Source organism: Electrophorus electricus, chromosome 4, assembly GCF_041902795.1.
Source record: "Electrophorus electricus isolate QZ-2024a chromosome 4, ASM4190279v1, whole genome shotgun sequence".
In the NCBI taxonomy this organism is placed as follows: Eukaryota; Metazoa; Chordata; class Actinopteri; order Gymnotiformes; family Gymnotidae; genus Electrophorus; species Electrophorus electricus.
This window is the reverse complement of record NC_137500.1, coordinates 39,088,615-39,107,500: the sequence shown is the minus strand read 5'-3', so window position 1 is coordinate 39,107,500 and position 18,886 is coordinate 39,088,615. Positions and strand designations below refer to the sequence as shown.

The 18,886-nt window shown below is 43.6% G+C and overlaps 3 protein-coding genes across 8 annotated transcripts in view; 1 reads left to right on the top strand and 2 right to left on the bottom strand.

The window, feature by feature from the left end:
• Positions 1–5,605, bottom strand: part of arl5a (ADP-ribosylation factor-like 5A) — an 11,583-nt gene extending 5,978 nt beyond the window's left edge. Inside the window, exons 1-2 of one of the 2 annotated variants that reach the window (XM_081713716.1) lie at positions 5,111–5,605; positions 729–789 (exon numbers count right to left, since the gene is read on the bottom strand). In XM_081713716.1, coding sequence (XP_081569842.1) covers positions 729–789; positions 5,111–5,156 — 107 coding nt within the window. In that variant the 5' untranslated portion in view covers positions 5,157–5,605. The remainder of the gene's footprint in view (positions 1–728; positions 790–5,110) is intronic. The other variant, XM_027012662.3, reaches the window with a different exon arrangement.
• A 720-nt stretch (positions 5,606–6,325) lies between these two features.
• tsn (translin) lies at positions 6,326–10,996 on the top strand. The gene is made up of 6 exons (XM_027012659.3): positions 6,326–6,585; positions 6,823–6,916; positions 7,000–7,096; positions 7,183–7,298; positions 7,415–7,494; positions 9,370–10,996. Exons 1-6 carry the CDS (start codon positions 6,520–6,522, stop codon positions 9,598–9,600), a joined length of 684 nt encoding a protein of 227 aa, XP_026868460.1. The 5' UTR covers positions 6,326–6,519; the 3' UTR covers positions 9,601–10,996.
• A 384-nt stretch (positions 10,997–11,380) lies between these two features.
• The window catches only part of arhgef49 (Rho guanine nucleotide exchange factor 49), a 28,749-nt gene continuing 21,243 nt past the window's right edge, over positions 11,381–18,886 (bottom strand). For 4 of the 5 annotated variants that reach the window (XM_081713714.1, XM_081713715.1, XM_081713712.1 and 1 more), the window contains 5 exons: positions 16,234–16,417; positions 14,628–14,856; positions 13,890–14,467; positions 13,598–13,743; positions 11,381–13,449 (listed from right to left, as the gene is read on the bottom strand). In XM_081713714.1, coding sequence (XP_081569840.1) covers positions 12,618–13,449; positions 13,598–13,743; positions 13,890–14,467; positions 14,628–14,856; positions 16,234–16,417 — 1,969 coding nt within the window. In that variant the 3' untranslated portion in view covers positions 11,381–12,617. The remainder of the gene's footprint in view (positions 13,450–13,597; positions 13,744–13,889; positions 14,468–14,627; positions 14,857–16,233; positions 16,418–18,886) is intronic. The other variant, XM_035523646.2, reaches the window with a different exon arrangement.

Genomic DNA, 18,886 nt, shown 5'->3' with positions numbered 1-18,886 from the left:
ACCCAACTGGCTGTGCTCTCACTGGCTAACAAAGATGCCTTAGTTACTCTCTTCCTGTTGATCGGAACAATACAAGCCAACTTCTGCTGTAAAGCCACATATACATAACACGCCAGTCTGTGCTTTCTCCAGGCACATCCAGCCAGCCTACAATACTGCATAAAAGTCTATTTGAAAATGCACAAAAATGTATATTGCTATTTTGTATTCTAAAATGTATTAAAAACTTTAGTTATAGATAGCTCTTATCAAGATAGAAAATTGACTTTTGGACTATTCTTGAAAAAAGAAAAATAAATACTACATCTAAGCAATGAAATGAAAAACAACAGTAAATATGATTATTAAAATAAAAAACATTGGGGTAGGGAATTAATATCCCTATATTATATTTTATATACTGCAATACTTGAATGCTCCAACTTGCACATCATGTGTTACAGCAAATTCTAAGTGTGATAGGCTATATATTTGTACCACTGCATCCTCTACTGCAACTTGAGTAGATTTCCCTCATATTTGAATTATCTGCTGTGAAAAACATATTAGGTAGCAGTTCTAAATCAAAAGTTTTTGCTGTCATTTCATCTATAGCCTCAAGCCAATACCAGGTCAAGGTATGACAACTTCGATACAGCCCAGGTCGGTTTTTCCAAAGCTTTTTCATGTGCTCATATCTAGGTGTCCAATTTCAGCATATCTATATGACCTTAAATTTCTGTACTTACAACTGATACAGTATAGTTGTCTTCCCTGCGTTGTCCAGCCCAACAATGATGACTTTGTGTTCTAAATGGTACAAAACAGAGAATGTAAGGAATACTCCATTACAACTTATTACATGTTTTACTATAACTACAGAAAGAGAAAAAATTATTCAAGAACTTTAATAACTGATTCACGTTTTGCCACACACACACACACACACACACACACACACACAGTTGATTTCTAAGTTATGGAGACATGCATCCTTATGAAAATCAGATGTCATGACTTTTCATGTTTTACTTTTAGCACCTGTACTGAGGTTGAAGTGTGACTCTCCTTGATGACGGACCTTGCCAAAACATTAGGCACACCTAAATAAATGTTTTTTCTTCATTTAATGAAGAATGCCATGGAGATTTTCTGTTTATTAGAGAGTCAGAGTTATTGACTTAATCCTGGCTGTGTACACCCACTTAGTAAATTGTTTTGCACACTGGTAATATACCACAATCATTTTACAACTTCACTTTTCACATTAACTATACATTTTAAAAATATTTTGATATAGACAAAACACTAGAGACATCTAGGAAATTACCCTCTGCCAAGACATCTGCTATATTTGTGTGAAAAGATGTCTGAGATATTAGGTTCTCATGAGTTATGAATTTCTTCACATTCACACATACTGAGTGTGTTTAACAGCTGTGAATATTGAACAAACAAAACCACGCTGCTTGGTTAAACAGTCAAAAAGTAAATTTGTTCCCCTGCGAAAACCCAAGCCATCTGTATACAACATTCTAATACAAACATTCAGTCAGAGCCAGGAAAGCAAACTGATTGACACTTTCCAAATCTGCTAAATTTATATGCCTTTCCTTGTAACTTGGTGTGTATTTCAAATATATTTGCTAAATGATAACCAATTCAAAAATCATTTAAAAAAAAGTTGCTTCTTTATTTATTACATTTATTTTTTAAGGCATTACTGTACCATTGCCTTAGGTATGTTACTAACCAGGCGTATCCACATGAGCTTCTGGTATGAGACAATGCAACTAGAATGCAACCAAGGCCACAATGCATTATAGCCTAATTACATGGTCTGCCAAATACAATGACTCATTTTTCAGGCAAATATTTTAGCTCCATTTCACATAGCATAATTTTAAAGGAAGATGATTTACATGTGCACAAATTTGTAGAAGGCATAAGCCACTTTCAACATATAAGGCACAGACGAGGAGGCTCGTCTGCTAAAACCTGCCATTTTCTTCCACCCGTTTGACCGAAATTGTATGTGTGTTATCCACCAATGTATGCATTTAGATGTAGGCAATAAGGTTAAATTGGCTGGTACGCTATAATATTGCTGTAGCAACTCGGGCTAATTTTAAAGATACTTATAATTATGAGTCACTCAGCTTTGTTTTCTTTTCTTCATCAGATAGGATGAAAGGCACTATAGTGACCATGTGCCTCTTCCACAGAGCTGCACAGAGAGGCAATCGGGCTAGAAGTAGCCTTACAGTTTCTTACAATAGGTCACCGGGTAATTTATGGAATGCTATGTGTGCTAGTTACAAAACCCTTTTTCAGTTGAGACTTCAGTTGCTGTTTTTTTTCCTGTACTGTCAGTATGGGTGTTTTAATGAAACTTAAAAAGTCAATAACATTGGTGACAATAATTCAGACCATCGGTTATCCGTGTCACATCAAGGTTTCAGATGTGCATGTGTTATAAGGTTTATTGCAATCAGTATAAGTGCAATGTAGTATTGTTGTGTGCCATGCAACCTTACTTTCATCCATAACCAGAAACAAGTGTTTTGATTAGCTTTGATAGAATCAAAGTCTCAAATGATACATGGCCATAAATATTGTTTTAGGCAGACAACATTATTTGTGCTGTTGATTATGTCCAGGTAAGACAGCTTTGTAAAGATGTGCTCTCAGCATGGCAACTGAATCATCACTTTTTCCTTATTCACATAACACGTCAGTAGCTGTTTTCAAAGTGCGTCACATCTGACAAGATTTCAGTACAAAGGAAATGCGAAACATCTGTGACCTGAAAAATGTGAATGGATAGGCATGATCATACAGAACATGTGGCATCTAAGAGAGGGTTGCAATTCAGGGAGACTAGTTGTACCTCACGCTTTAAGATACCCAAATAAGCTCCAGTTGTTTTTTTCCTAGAACTCATGTGAGGACTCTCAGTGGGGCTGGAAGAGAGTTGTGTGGATGCCCATTTCTCAGACGCTAAGGTACTTGGGATTGCAATGAAGGTGCAGTGCCTGACCTGTGAAGGCCAGAGGTAAATGCCCGATTCTTTCTAAATCCACATGAAAACAGACAGCAGTTGACAACACTGTCAGGCAGGTACGATCACACAGCAAGAGCCTTGTTAATCAACACTTGGGTGACAATTCAGAACATCTGCTCAGAGAACATTTGGGTTCACAACAGTGATATGACAAATAATGGAAACAACAGTGCTTATGCGTTTCCTGGTTATTTGTGGAAATTAGCATTCCCAAATCAGTCATGTGTGGCTTTCCCTGAAGGAATTCCCCTTCTCCTTTCTAAGAAATGTAAAATGAAAGCACCACTTGCCAACTGACAGCACTTGTCTCACAGGAAGGTTATTTCACACCTGTTTCACTTTAAGAATTCTAACTTAATTAGCAAGGCAAAGTTATTAATCTGAATCAACAGAATTTGTCAGACATTATTCAGCAACTTGCAAACAATACCATGAGATTCATGGTTATGCTATTTAATTTTGCAAACAGCATTAGTTATTCAAACTCTAATGCTGCATTATATGTGCAAGTTAGAAAAATAATCACTTATCTTGCAGCAGTTAATTTAGAAAGAGCCTCCCAAGTGTGTATTCATATCAGCTGTGAATGCGTTCAACTTGAAATCCTCCTCATGCTCAAAATAATTCAAACTAAAATGGCAAATTATAGTATTTCTTTGAACTCATAAATATGCAGGCCTAATTACATGCCTTACTTTAGATCACAAAGATCTGTTAACCTAATGAGTAAGATGAGTATAGCAAAGAAATGTTCCATGGTGTCAAATTCCAATTCACCTTAGTTGCAAATACCTGAAAGTGAAGCACTGAAAATAGGTGTGGTTTGGGCTTTGTCTAACCCACAACTTTGCAACAAGCTATTTATCTCCAATTATTTGAGGTTTTTCTAAGTTAAACGGTGATGTTTTTAGGCAAGCTGACTCTTTAGGGAAACAGGAACCACTGGCACGGCAGAGCTATTGGGCACCACAGTTTCAACCAGTATTCGGCCACATCATGTATAATGAATAAGAGAGATACAATTCTGTCTCAGTCTGCTGGCCCACATCTTGTATTATTTAGCCTAATAAGAGAACATTATGGAGCCCAAATCTGTGGGAGTAAACAAGTTTCCCCAATATCAATCCGTCTGAGCAATGCACTTCTAAGTTTTCATCCACGTTCTAGTCTGTGTAAAATTGTATGAATAATGCAGTAATGAGCAAGGATTTTCCTTTACTCCATTTGAGCTGGTTTTTGAGCATTTACATGACAAAGTAGTCTACGTACATCGCCTAGATGCAAACTTTAGCAACATCAATGTCAACAGTGCAGAGACAGACAGGTTTAATTTATCAACAGTACAGCTTTAGCCTAACTATAGATCGAAGAACAATTCCTTATTGACGATCACAATTCTGACTATAGTCGGACTCGATATACTCTATACGTTCATAGAAAACACACACTAATTAATCTAAGGTAATTATTTTGGAGACCCAAATAACCATTAGTTAGACGCTGACATGTTCGGTCGCACAGATGATGCCGACAGACACATTTATCATAAGAAGCCAACTGTCCATTTTAACTGACAACTTAGCTATAGCTAATCTAGCTATATATTCAGCTAGACAGTTAGCTAGCTAACTAACCTTAACCAGAAGATGAAAGAATACACAAATGGCCTTAATGCTGCCATTTCTCGGCATGTAATGAAATGCTAAACCGAGCAGCTCGTTGGTTAGGTAGGGGATCCCTGGGCTTTGCCCTAGCTAGCCACTACTAGGCCCGAGGTCGCTGTAAGATAACCGAAGATAGAGGAGAGACCGCTCAGCGTTAGTGTCAGGTTATCTGAACCTAGCCAGCTACTCCAAAACCACTCCAAAACGAAGTCAGGGAATCGGCCACACAGCTTGCTGTCAAACGTCAACCCGGCCTTACGAAGCAAGCACTAGCTAGCGTTAGCCAACTACCCCAGGCTGGCCAGCTGCTGGATAACTTCACCCCACCGGGTTTGTAATTCCGTTCCCGTGACACCAACGTTAGCTGACCAGCTAACAAACGACGGCGAAACGACTCACTCACCTTGGTGGTTAAAAAGCCTCCATAACTTTGTAAAAATGATTCCCATTTCTATTGAACGGCCTTCTCCGTAGGCAATGACAGCCTAGTCCGTCGATATTTAGTCGTTATTTAGATAGCCAGGTATGATATCTAGCTGTTATCTCACTTTAGCCACTCGTGTGACCCAGTCTAAAGAAGAGCCACCCTCACACCGGGTTAAACCGGGTTAAACTGTGCAAAGCTGGACACCTGATTACTCAACACGAAACAGGGCTGAGGAACATCCATCTCTTTCGACGACGCCGCAGTTTTTTGAAACACGGCGTAATCGGCGTGTTGTCATAGCTTGTTCCGAAGACGTAAATCTAATTCGTTTATCTTGTTTTAACTCGACTACTGCTACCTTCTGCCGCAACAGCTGAGTTAAAATAGACAAGAACGGATACACCGCACTAACACTACTGATACACACTGATGCATAATGGGGCTGAAGCTGCCCTGCCCACTGCTACAAAACACTCTTACACTTTATTCCCAAAGGCACCAAAGTTTTAATTAACGAAATTGGCAGTCCCACGTAACCAGATGGCAGTGTCTTTTGTGTCTGTTTTATTGGTATCTCTTTATTTGGGAGAATACAGTTGAACAGACACTCCAAAAATCGACTGTTTCGGCGCGCGAACAGAGTTCTGGGAAGTGTTGTTTTTTATTCAGTTTTACGAGAAAAGTCTTTTACTATTAAACTGGTGAAAGTAATAAACTGGTTGTCATTTAAGACACGTTGTCAGTAAAATTCGGATCATAGCATTTTTGGTTGTGTGACAAGTTATTTTCAGTTTTCGTAGAGCAATCTCCTACTATGGACACATCACTGAACAGAGTACTGCAGACACCCAGCTGTAGTATATGCTTCAAATATCAGTATCATACATTTACAGATATTATTTATGTAATTCGAGTGGCAGCTAAACAAGACTAGATTACTCCTGGGACTGCAAATGTGTGATAATTCACGCGATTTTCACCATTAATCAAAACATAATACATGATATTAAATTCATTTCATTTTTATTTTATTTATATAAATTTAACCTATACTAGTCGCAGCTCGAAATCTACAGCTTTTGCAAGTTTGAATGTTTCAAACTTTACGAGTCCAATTTCTAAAACGACTTTTATTCTCCAAGATTGCGAAAGCTTGTCACGTGGTTAGAGCGCGTCGTGTATAGGACGTCATCACAGCGCGACCTTCAGCGGCTTGGCCGAGCCTGAGCACGTTGATGACTCGGACTGCAGGAGGCACAGCTAGGCCACCTTGGCCCCGTCGTCTGTTTATTTTATTGTATTATTCCATTACCTCTTTATCAGCTGAACACTTGTTTAAACCAGTTGCACTGAGGAGTCTCCTCTGAGGTCGTACTGAGCTAACGATGTCAGTCACGGAGATGTTCAGCTACATCCAAGGGTTTCTAAGTGCCGACCAAGACATCCGCGAGGTAACGTTAACATGAACACAGTGTGAAAAATGTTTAGAAACATGTTATACTGGTCACCTGAAAGAAGAGAGCCGGGACGTATAATCAGGGAATTACCTAGTCACTGTAGTTAGCTAGCTTGCACCTTTAAGTTCGTTTGTATGCAGGTGAGGACAGGGTTACCTTTGTTTGATTGTCCCTTTTGGCCTTTCGGGTTGACAATATTGTTATCGTTCCCTCGACTCCTTTCACTTCTAGGACATAAGGAAAGTTGTCCAAGTGCTCGAGCAGACCGCGAGAGAGATCCTGACTGTTCTTCAAAGTGTCCATCAGCCAACCGGTTTCAAAGATAGTAAGTCTGTACTGCTTGCGAGTATTTTTGGGGGGCCAGCCTAGTACTCTATGAGCATACAACACCATTTTATTCCCCACTAGTTCCCAGCAAGTGTCTGAAGGCAAGAGAGCTGTTTTGCACAGTGCAAGCTCAAATTGCTGACCTGAAAACAAAGTTCCCAGTGGAACAGTACTATAGGTTAGTACGAGCACATGTGGTATATGTGGAGAGTCTCTGATTTTACAAACCTACTTGTATATTAAGACTACAATTCCATTGTCCAGGTTTCACGAGCACTGGAGGTTTGTTCTACAGCGCCTCACCTTCCTTGCAGCATTTGTGGTCTATTTGGAGAGCGAGTCCTTGGTGACTCGAGAGGAAGTCACAAACATTCTTGGAAGTATGTGTTCTTGCTTTTTTTTTGCTTTTTTTTTTTTTACTTAATGCTGCCCATTTCTGTGAGTATTTTGACACATCATACTAACTACTTGGACATGCTAACTACTTTTTGCACAGCTGAAGTTGACCGAGAAAAAGGCTTTCACTTGGACATTGAAGATTATCTAGCAGGAATTCTTATTATGGCCAGTGAACTGGTAAGATTTTCACTTTCAGGATCTTAGTATTCTTGCTCAAACTAGCCACATAAATAAAAATACTTTCTTCCTTTTCATCTACATTCACCACCCACTTCAAGAAAAACTACTGTTCACTTGCAGTCCCTGGACACTATTACATACACCTACAGTACAGGCCATAAATGAGTACACCACCTCTGAACCTCAAGAACATGGAACATGGAGAACAGTGGTAATTTATTAAATATATACTCAAGTATGTTTAAACGTGCATGGGCATCTGTAAAATAAAGAACTTTGGCAACTTTGTCTAAATTCAGGGTTGCAAAAATGAGTACATCACAGATAAGCAGTTAACATAGTTGTGCTTAGTATGTCTTCTGTTACATTTACGTGCAGCTCTGATGTTTCTTGGCTTGACGTGTACAAGCATGACATGGTCATATCCATCCTGTTCTACTCCTGAAGAGTAACCTCCATAAGGGCCCTCATGCTTGGTAGGGAGTGTTGCTGAACACGCCTCAGTAGGGTTGAGGTTGGGTGACCTGCACCACTGGTATGGAAAAGATGTGTGAGGGCCACTGTGATGATGAAAAAGTGCGCAGCGACCCATGGTGTGTAGAGTGGGTAGCACCTGCTCTTTCGAGGTCTTGACTTTCTGCATCGACAGTAACTGCATTCCACTTCTGTGCAGCGTGCGTCTGCTCGTCACCGCTGTTGCCAGCGTTGGGACGCTTGCGATTCTCTTGCACTTTTCTCAGCAAAATTCGTGCATTATGAGGTGAAAGCTTGATGATGGTCAATGTTTTAGGGAGATTATTGTTAGACTGTCTCTTTTTCAATTTTTGTTACTTCTGCTGCCATATTCCAACTTGAGTGACTTGCTAAACTTCTTGTACCCTTGTTCTTTTATGCAATGAAGTACTTTTCTGCAGACAATTTAATTTCTCTCTCTGTGGTGCCATTGGTTGTTTCCAGTCAAGTAAATTCTTTTTTTTTTTTTTTAGTTTTTAAATTTTTTATTTTTTATAAAAATTGCTTTAGTGCTTAAAATGTTCAATGAGGTAAGCTATGTTTGTTAAATGTTAAATGAATTTTACTGGTAATTTCTGCTTTCATTGCCTGTATTGACACCTTTGTAAGTGCTAAAGCAATTTTCATAAAACTCACTTTGATGCAAACCTGACCATTGCTGTCAACATTATAGTAAGTCTGAAAGTGATTAGTTTTTAATCCATTACATTTGTTTGAGTGGCTTAACATGCTCATCTGCAGATCAGGTAACCTTAACTAACAGCAGAAAATGTTTTAGGTTGGATTTTCTATCTTCCAGGAAGGTGCACTCACTTTTGCAACATGACCCTTTTTATTTTCTGATCAAAATAATTATATTTGCTTCTTTACTTTTGATATGCTTGATTGGTAACTGATAAACCACGGTTGTTGGACCATTACATCAAATTGGAACCCCAAATATGTCTTATTTGTAAATGGAGATTGCAGAATTTATTCTGTTTCAGGAGGGGTGTACTTATTTATACTGTTTACTGTATATTAAGTGCATTTTATATATGTACAATTTCAGCCCAGCTGTTGCCATGACAATTAGTCACCCCCTTTACTTCCTTAATCAATGTTTAGTTTCATACCACAATTGGTGACCAGATTATTTCGGAGGTAGACCACTCAACACAGCAGTGATCCTGACATAGTAGCAGCACAGTAGTAATTAAAGATGCACTGGAATAAATGTTTCTATCACAGTAGGTGATCTGTGTATTTTAGGATTTTAAACACCCTCGTTCCATAAATGTTTAGACTTCTAAATGTTTCTACATGCGGCTAACCAACAACTTTATAAAATGTGGTTTCTGACCATTGTGTTCTGTACAGTCCAGGCTGGCCGTCAACAGTGTGACAGCTGGAGATTATGGGCGCCCCCTTCGCATCTCAAATTTTATCAACGAACTTGATTCTGGCTTTCGCCTGCTCAATCTCAAAAACGACCCGCTACGTAAACGCTACGACGGCCTCAAGTATGATGTGAAGAAGATCGAGGAGGTCGTGTATGACTTGTCCATCCGTGGCCTTGCCAAGGAACAAGAGGCAGAGGGTGATAAGTAAAGGCAGTTGGATGAACAGAAGAGGCCATGGGGCTCGGCCCTGGTTGGGATTCTCCTTGTCCGGGAGAATGGAGACTTAACCTGCCAGTGGGCGGGCGGGCGGACAAACGGACGGAAGAGAGGAGGGGATGGAGGTACTGAAGCCCCAGAAGCCTTTGACAGCGATGTGTGTTTTGAATGCAGCCGACTGCCGTAGTGGAAGTGCTCGTTTGGGCCTGTTAAAAAGATAGGAGATGGTTTGTTTATCAACACTATTGAGAGAAGTTTACTTATGTACAGTTCACCTGTTGTTTGGTTGTATGTGCCATTTTGCTGTTATTGTTTTGTATTGGTCATCACAGATTGTGAATCGTACTATAGCCAGACATCAGACGTAAAGGAAGACATAAGTCTCTTTTTGGTTATTTTTAATAAATACTTAAGGAGCTTTCCTAAGCAATACTACTTCCAAAATGCATTGAGGTAATAATTTTACCTTCAGTGAATGTAGTGTAGTGTTGAAATTAAGCCTTTGTTTTTGTCTGACTCGATTACCTACTTAAGGGGCCATTAAGGGGAAACTACGTTTTAAACAACCTGAAAATGCTCTTAAACTTGAGTGTACATTTTGCTACACTTTCCCTAATTCACACAAAAGTTGCTGTGAAAGTAATCAAATGTGTAGGAATGCATATTTATGCCAGTGTTCATATATATACCCGGATACCTCGAAGACTCATTAGCATTGACATGAAGAATTTTCATGCAGTATTTTTGTGCTGACAGTTTTGGCTGTGCAGTTTTTTATAGTCTTTTGACTGAATTACAAGAGCACACTCAGAAGCTCAAAACTAATTCTTGAAGGTGTCTGTACTTCTGCCTTTTCTCTTCATTTCAGCCTCTTATTGAAGTTCCTAAATTGTTATTGATGATTGGCATCGTATCTTTGCATGTGACAATAAGACCAGCAGACAGCATTTATGTACGTTTTGGAAAAACCCACAGTTTTCAGACTGCTGCATATCAGAGTTGATTCTGTGATTACCAGGTCTGTTGGTTTCTTGCAAATGTTTTTCTCTCTCCACCTTGATGTGTAGCTGTATATGTGAGCATGTTATTGTTCCATTCTGTAAATGTATGTATAGGTACTACTTAACTAAGCCCTACAATATTTAGTTATTTCTGATAGCAGGCCACAGGCGTCGGCAGTAATGGTATTCGTGGTTAGATTGGTTTTTTGGAAGCTGGAACGGTCTCTATACGATGTGGTTTAATTACTGAAGTGAGTTTGGGTTTGAGATGGTTTTCTTCTTCCCCTCTTGCCAGGAACTGTAATATCCTTTTTTTGTTAATTTTCTGTAATAAAGTGGACTGCTCACAAAAGCCATTTTCAGAAAACCAGCAACCAAAGATCAATACATACTGGGTTTGTTTGTTTTTTTGTTGACTGATTTAATTTATATTTAATATAATCCACAATATTTAACACAAAAATTATTAAATTAGGGTCTTGAATACAGAAAGAACAGCATGACTGGTCTCAGATTAAAAAAGGCTGTGGACAGGGACGTGTCAGTGTGCTACTCTTCTGCGGTGAAAGCCGACAGAAGCTGCAGTGTTTAACAGTACCAGTGCCATTGGGGACACGTTCTTCTGCAGACGTGTCTATTTCTACACCCACATTCTTAAGATGGCCATTCATGTCTGTCTGTACCTACACTAAGCCAAGTCATTTAGTGATTTGCTTGATAAAAATTGAAGTCAGCTGTTACCTTTAATTCTTACAAAGCTTAAACGGAAAATAAAAGAACAGTAAAGCTTTTAATGAACTGAATGTCTTCACAACCCAGATACAAGAGCTTTAGGTTAAAGTGCATCAAACAAATAAGGACTCTGTGTCACCTTGAGCAGGAGAAGTGGGCAAAGCTCACACACCATATCCGAGAGATTTAACTGGAGAGGGTTATAGAGTCCAGTGTAGCAACAGGCTGAAAGGCACACATTTTCATTCCCCTCGGTGTTGAGCAAAGGGTCAACTTTGAAAGATTTCTTCAATCTCTCTCTTTTTTTAAAATGCAACTGCTACTACATGACATTACATACTGTTTCACCGCGGCCTGTAGCGACAGTAATTGCTATTGTTAAAAGCACAGTTTACTGTAGTGCTTTACTGTAGATGATGGGACTGGGTGAACTGAAACCAGCATTATTGTAGCTACAATACACAAATGATTATTGCTGCTTTTTAACTCAGAATAGTATCAGTCCTATATGATATTATTCCAATCATTTTAACCAGTCAGATTCCAGCCTGTTACCAAGTGAGACTGGGTAAGACCCAGATGTTGCAAGAAAGCCATGACTTCTGGCATTGAGGCTACAGTGATCTAGGCTTTACAACTCTCCAGGGTTTCAGACTGCTGCTCGGTCGATGCCGGCATGCAGGATGGATGCTACAGTAATTTTGCGAACAAATAAAGAGGGGCAGTGACTTCGGTTTGAAGGGGAAAAAGACAACTGAGTGTAACACACATCACTTGCTGTGTCCATGTTTAAAAGGACATTCTGCATTTGAATCCACTGTCCAGGACTTTTGACAAAGATTTTCACTCATGCTCTTTTACCAAAAACTTTTTAAAAACATTTATGCTGTTAGGAAATATTATACACTCATCTCTTTTTTCTAAAAACATTTATGCTGTTAGGAAATATACACTCAGCGTCCAGCGATGTTCCCAAACACGTCTTTGCTTTGATCTGCCAAATGGTTGGAATTCACACACACACACACACACACACACACACACACACACACACGCGCGCATTCTTTTTTTCTTTTTGCAGATGTCGGTGTTCTAGAAAGTGCACTCTTCTGTCCAAAGCATTATTCAGTTATTCTTGTAAACAGTGAATCTCCAAAATTAAAGTCCATTAGGAAAAAGAAAGATCTGCACTCTCTCATTTAATACTATCATTGCGATGAATGTTTTAAATTATTTACACCAGAGTTCACTTGAGTGGTGGACTGACGGCTCAGTCTCAGGACCGGCTCTGGGTTGTGCTAATCATGATATTAGGGAGAGCGTTGCGTCTCTTTCTCCAGAGCCCCAGATCACAGGCGTACCTCTTTATCTGCCGAAACCACTGCTGCGTGCGCGATTTCTCAGAGGCTCGGAAAACGAAGGCCTCGCGTCGAATGTCCAGAACCTCAAACGTGTCGTCGCACTCAGGGTCGGCCGACACCACGCAGTTGGCCAGCCGGATGGGCTCCCGCAACACAGCGAACTTCCCGCCACTTTTGTCTTTGATCAGCACTAGCACGCTGTCCTGCACGGTCTCCGTCACCTCCTGGGGCTCCCCCCGGGCGCCCCCGTCGGCCTGGGCGGGCAGCCCCTCGGCGGCGCGCTGCGTGCGCACCATCAGCAGGCTCTGCACGTTCTGGAACTTGAGCGCCCTGCTGCCCTTCTTCACCCACTGGCCGTCGGCGGGCTGCGACAGCTGGAGCGGGCCCTCCATGATGAAGCGCGTGCTCTCGCGCGCCCACCCCACCGTCTTCACGGACACCTCGCGCATCTCGATGTTGACGACCTCGCGGTTCCGGCGGCTGTCTGAGCGGCGAAAAGAGCGCAGGGACCAGGCGGCAGTGCCTTCCTGCTTGGTCTTCATGTTGATGTGCTCCAGGTGCGACTCCACGCGGCTCTTGGCCTCGCGCAGGCTGCCGTGGTCCGGGTGGCGCTCGCCCGTCGCCTTGATGATGCGGCTCAGCAGCAGCGGGTACTTGGTGACGCGCTGGAGGGGTGCCATCAGGAAGGAGCGCAGGTTCATGCGCCGCAGGGCCGTGTTGTCGTTCTGCGACACGTCGAGGAAAATCCTGGAACACAGCCGAAGACGAGTCACGGGAGGGACCTTCCATATCAGCAGTGCTAATGCTCCGACACTAAAGGGGATCTTACGGCTACAGCGAGAGGCCTGAAAAATAAGATGTCCTAGTAGTTTCCCATTTCTGCTGCGTGCTTTACCTGAGAAGCTCCTTCTCCTTCTCCAGAGCATTCAGCATGTTGACGGAGGTAGACTGCTGCGAGCAGTACGTCTGAAAGGCTGGGAGCATGTTGACAAACTCCAAGAAGATTTCTCCAATGCACACTGTTTGCAGTTCTTCATCTCCCTAAATGTTTAAAAGCAAATTTATCTCAAATTATCACCATTTTCATCAATTAAAGTGTTTCGGCTGGACAACGTACATCGCGTTAGATGTTAAGTCTTGTTAAGTCTTTCTAACTTGGAAAAGGTCGTTGTTCCTGCGTTCCTTACCTGATCAAAAGCCTGGTCAATGCTGTCCTGCAAGTGCTCTGTGAATCTGTCATTCACATCGATCAGCTCCTGCACGTTGCCGAAGACCACAGCCAGCTGCTCCGTCGTAAGCAGCCCCGCACTCTGCATGGGGCAGTAGAACTCCTCCTTAATGATGCGGAGGTCCTCCCCGTAGCTGGACTCCGTGTTGAGGAACTCCAGGATGGCTTCCTTGCGCTCGGTTCGAAGCTTGGAGCATCTCTCACACATGCCCTCGCCCCGGACCCCCTCCCGGTGGCCGCAGTCCGGACACGGGCGGTGGGACTCCCAGGCCTTGAGGGCCGCCGAGGGCCTCTTCCAGCCACGGGCGAGGCCGGGGCCGATTCCGCTGTCGACGCGCTCCACGTCGGAGCCTGCGCTGCGCCGTGCCCGCCGCGGCTCGTCCTCGTCCTCACGATCGTCGCCCAGGCCCACCACGCCGCTGTCGGCACTCAGACTGCTCAGCGTGCTCCAGCGGTGCCTGCCGGCACGTGTCACGCCCAGGCTGCCGCTCCGGCCCTCCCCTCTGGGCTCGGAGCACCCCCTAGATGTGCACGCACCTGAATAACGCACAGAAGACGTGGGAGCTGTAAATTTAGCAGTTTAACTGTTAATTTTAAAAAAATAACTACGTTTTACTGGATTTAAGAAATCTATTCATGTAGGTGACTGGGACTATCGGCCCACCTCAGCATGTGTGTGTGTGCTATGATTATTCACCGGCGTTCCGCGTTCCGTTGGGGCTCTTACCGCCTTCGCGCTCCCTACGCTGGCTGTGGAGGCGTGCTGCTGCCGCGATCTTCATCTCCAGTTGCTTGCGCTTGGCAGCGTCGGCGGGCATGGGGTCACTGTAGTGGGGCCGCAGACGACACTCGCGCTGGGCCCTCGCCGACTCAGCCGGCTCATAGGCTGCGTCAGAGCTCGAGCGCCTGCATCCCACCCCAGACGCCTGCCCATTGGACAGAGGGTCCACCGGTCAGCTACTCGGCGTCAGGCATTGGCCGGAGACGGTCGGCGAACGAAGGAAGGAGCGAGACTTATGGGGATTTATGAGCGCATAAAAACAGTGCTGCGACAGGAGGAAATCGCAGTGTGTGAAGTATTGATTAGAGAAAATCCCTTTGAACCACAAGGTGTACCAAGGCTTTTAATATACTAACAAAGGAGCAGTAAGGAGGATAATCTCACTTGATACTTTAAGTGTGTGGTGTCTGTTGACAGAGGCCGTGAGATAGCATAGCTTCAGAAACCCCTATAGCCGCAATGCAATTTCCTCCTCACCTCTCATCAGCACCGTGTTAAACACTTCAGATTTAGCATCACTAAATGAATACCAAAGACATTTGACTAACTGAAAGGACAGAAGGACCTCTGACTAACAAGATCCTGGGCCTGTGGATAGACGTGGCCTTCAGATTACTGATAGATTATTGATAAGATCTCAATCCTCAACATGGTAATCCACTGATGATGACCTCGGGAGAATCAGCATCTGACACAGTACACCTGCAAACGCTCAAAAAGAACGGCCTCTGAGTCAGGCTGACTAACAGGATGGATCTGTCAGTACCCGAGTAACAAGATGCCGTCGGTTCAGGTATCGAAAATGATTAATTAACAATGCAGCTATGATTGCACGCAATTACAGGCAGAACTGGAAACTGAAAGGATATCACCACACTACACATCAAACCCGGCACAGGCAACACGGAGCGGAGACGCGCATGATGACAGATGGATGCACGCAGACAACACATACTGCACCTCAATTCCAGTCGACCAGTGCAAAATACACCATCTCAAACAGCCAGAAAGGTCTAACCAATATTGCCACCAGCGTTGGAACCTGACGGCCGTGGGCATGTGGCACAGCAAACCACAGCGAGAAAAGCCGGCGGGCGATCCAGAAGGAGACGGATCGGCGCGTCTGGACACACTTGCAGCCCCGAGTGCCAGCGGAAGGAAGCGCAGCAGCAGCGGTGGAGCGAGTCTCTGATCCGGCGTGGCAGTCACGGTGAGGCAGGGCTGTTACTGCCTGCCTCCAGAGCTGCGGCTCGTCCGTGTGTTCTCGCTCGCGCACGTGTGACACAGCCCTCCCGCGGAACGCAGCCGGGGAACGACAGGGGGAGAGGGGGCACGCTTGCACCGAAAACACAGAGAGGTAAGGAGGGGTGTCACCGTGCGTGCGTGTGTGCGTGTGTGTGTGCGTGCGTGTGTGTGTGTGTGTGTGTGTGTGTGCGTGCGTGCGTGTGCGTGCGTGTGTGTGTGTGTGTGTGTGCAGAAGGGAAGGGGTGGGGGGTGGGGAGGGGTGACGGGGGGCGCTTACGCGTTCTGCCGACTGCTCTTCTTCCCGTCCTGTGGCCTCGGTGCAAGCCTCTCCTCTGCGGGCCGGTGTCGTCATGGCAACGGGAGCCGGCCGACCGCCGGGCTGGGGAGCGGTGATGTCAGCGCCGTCATCCCGGTCACGTGACAGCCTGACGGGTGCCTCTGCGCTGATCTCCGCACTGCAGCTGAAGGTGGAGGGAAGAGAGAGAGAGAGAGTTGGGGGTTGTGGAGGATGGGAGAGGGGTCTATTAAAGTGGAATTACGAGCCCTCCCTCTGCCTGGCTTTCTCCCCTGTGGTGCGTGGCTGTCCACCCTGCTCTCCAGGGACAGCCTGCAGCCTACACAGCAATTAGACGCTTCAATTCACATTAACACCTGAACTCAATGAACTCACATGTGCAGATGTGTGACTGAGCCAGCAATGGAGCTCTCAACATTCCTTTGTGTGTGTGTGTGTGTGTGTGTGTGTGTGTGTGTGTGTCCTTGTGTCATAATGTATTTGTATTTCTCTGTCAGTGTGTCTCCATGCACATCTCTCTGCATTAAGACACGTCTAAAGATGCGGATATTACAAGACGGTGGTCCAGCTGACCGGCAGCAGCTATTCAGTGAACGTGCATGTTCCAGAGTCCTCTTTTTCACGCCTGCTGTCTGCTCGTTGCTCCGTTTTCCTCCTGACGCACTCGTTCTCCCGTGCTGCTGTCTGTAGTAAGCGCTCTTTCTCGCTCTCTCCATTCGTTTATGGCTTCCACTTTAATTGCGTCTCCTTCTGCCTCACCCTCCATCTGAAGCCTGGGCTTTGTTAATGCAGAGCACGAGTGCGTCTCAAAGTCCCATTTGCATAGACACAATCCTGGAATACTGCTGACAGCACAACCGTCGCTTTGGAACGCCGCTGAGCGCGCACATGCACATATATCCATACATGTCTACTGAAGGAAATGAATTGAATAAAGTTGTGCTCCGCTAATGACGTAACTAGATATAACAGACTGCTAGTGTTTTTGTTTGTCCTGGAGAGACAGGCAGCTCCTAGTGTACACAAGAAAATGGTTCAGAGACTTTAAGATAAATGTTGCCTACTGGTGCCTACTGCATACAGCAAAATATGAATACATCTTGAATGTAGGCCATATATTTAATATTTCTCATGAGATTATGATAAAATTATTAATTTATTTTCACTAATTTGAAGCGTTTCGACAAGTGAAATTATTGCAGAAATTTGTAGGTTATTGTCTTTCCTTTCAGCACTGCTTTTCCTAAAAAGATCAAACTTATCTGTAGTATCTGCAGCAAGATTTTTACCTTGATAAGATTACGTATAATTAGTAAAAATGCCTTGTGGAGAAATGTGGAGAGCCAACATTTGTGCTTGTTAAGACATCATTCTTTGAACAGTTCTGCAGCTATCTCGCACCCAGAAGATTTTCCCCGACGTGGAAACATGGACAACCAAACAATAAAGAAACCTCTAATGCAAAACAACCTTCACAAACTTCACAAACTCAGTGTGCAGAACACGGACATGTGAAAAATACATGCTGCGATATTAAGCCAATTTGTTGTAATTTGAGACGTTTCATGCTTCAGTGATGGTGCAGTAAATTTATTTCTAATATGACACAAAATCGCTTGGCAGCACTTCAAAGTGATGACTCAGTATAACTCAGCCGAGGCACTGAGCGTTCTTCGCTTTGTCCCTTTGACTTCACAGTGCACTGTAATCGCTGCCCCTGAGACTAAACGCAGAAAAGACCATGTAGCTGATGTTTACTACAGTCCCATTCGTTACCTCTAAGTGTCGTGGTGAAACTGCTGGGCTTGCAGACTGCTAGTCAGCCCAACAACCGCATGCCATTTTTGTTACTGAACTCTTAGGCTGCCAGGAAAAAACCGCCCATCATAGCTGTCACTAGATGCTTGAGGGGCAAATCCAGTCATACCTGCCATCTAGACACGTGTTACCCTGGCACTGCGGACAGTAAAAGAGAACCAGTGCGGTGCACACACACACACACACACACACACACACACACACACACACACACACACACACACACACAAACACACACACACACACACACTCACACACACACACACACACACACACACACATACAAACACACACACACACACTCACACACACACACAAACACACACACACATACAAACACACACACACACACACACACACACACACACACACACACACACAAGCATCATGCAGACACATGCATACACCCTTATGCACTGCTTGAACCAGTCCCAAGATGATGAAATAACTTGTGAACAAGACTGCTAAAGCCAACTCCTGCTGGATAACGTCACAGGGCCTACCATGGGGTCCAATTTCACAGTTTAAGAGCAACAGTGTTTCTCATTTCATTTTCTGTGCTGACTCACTGATCGACTATTGTTAAGCACCCATTTTACTGAACTTAAAAGCACACTGTGTAAGAGAAAACAGTTGGTATGAACAGATACCTACGCTTTACTAGCAGTCGACCGTTTAATTGGTTGGCCGATTAAATGCCATTTCGAAAAAAACAGCATCGGCCAATTTTTTTCCCCAGCATGGGCTGAACTTTTTGTTTGTTTGCTTTTGTTTTAACTCAGTTGACTTTTTAGTTTCCCTGTGTACATTTAGTTGA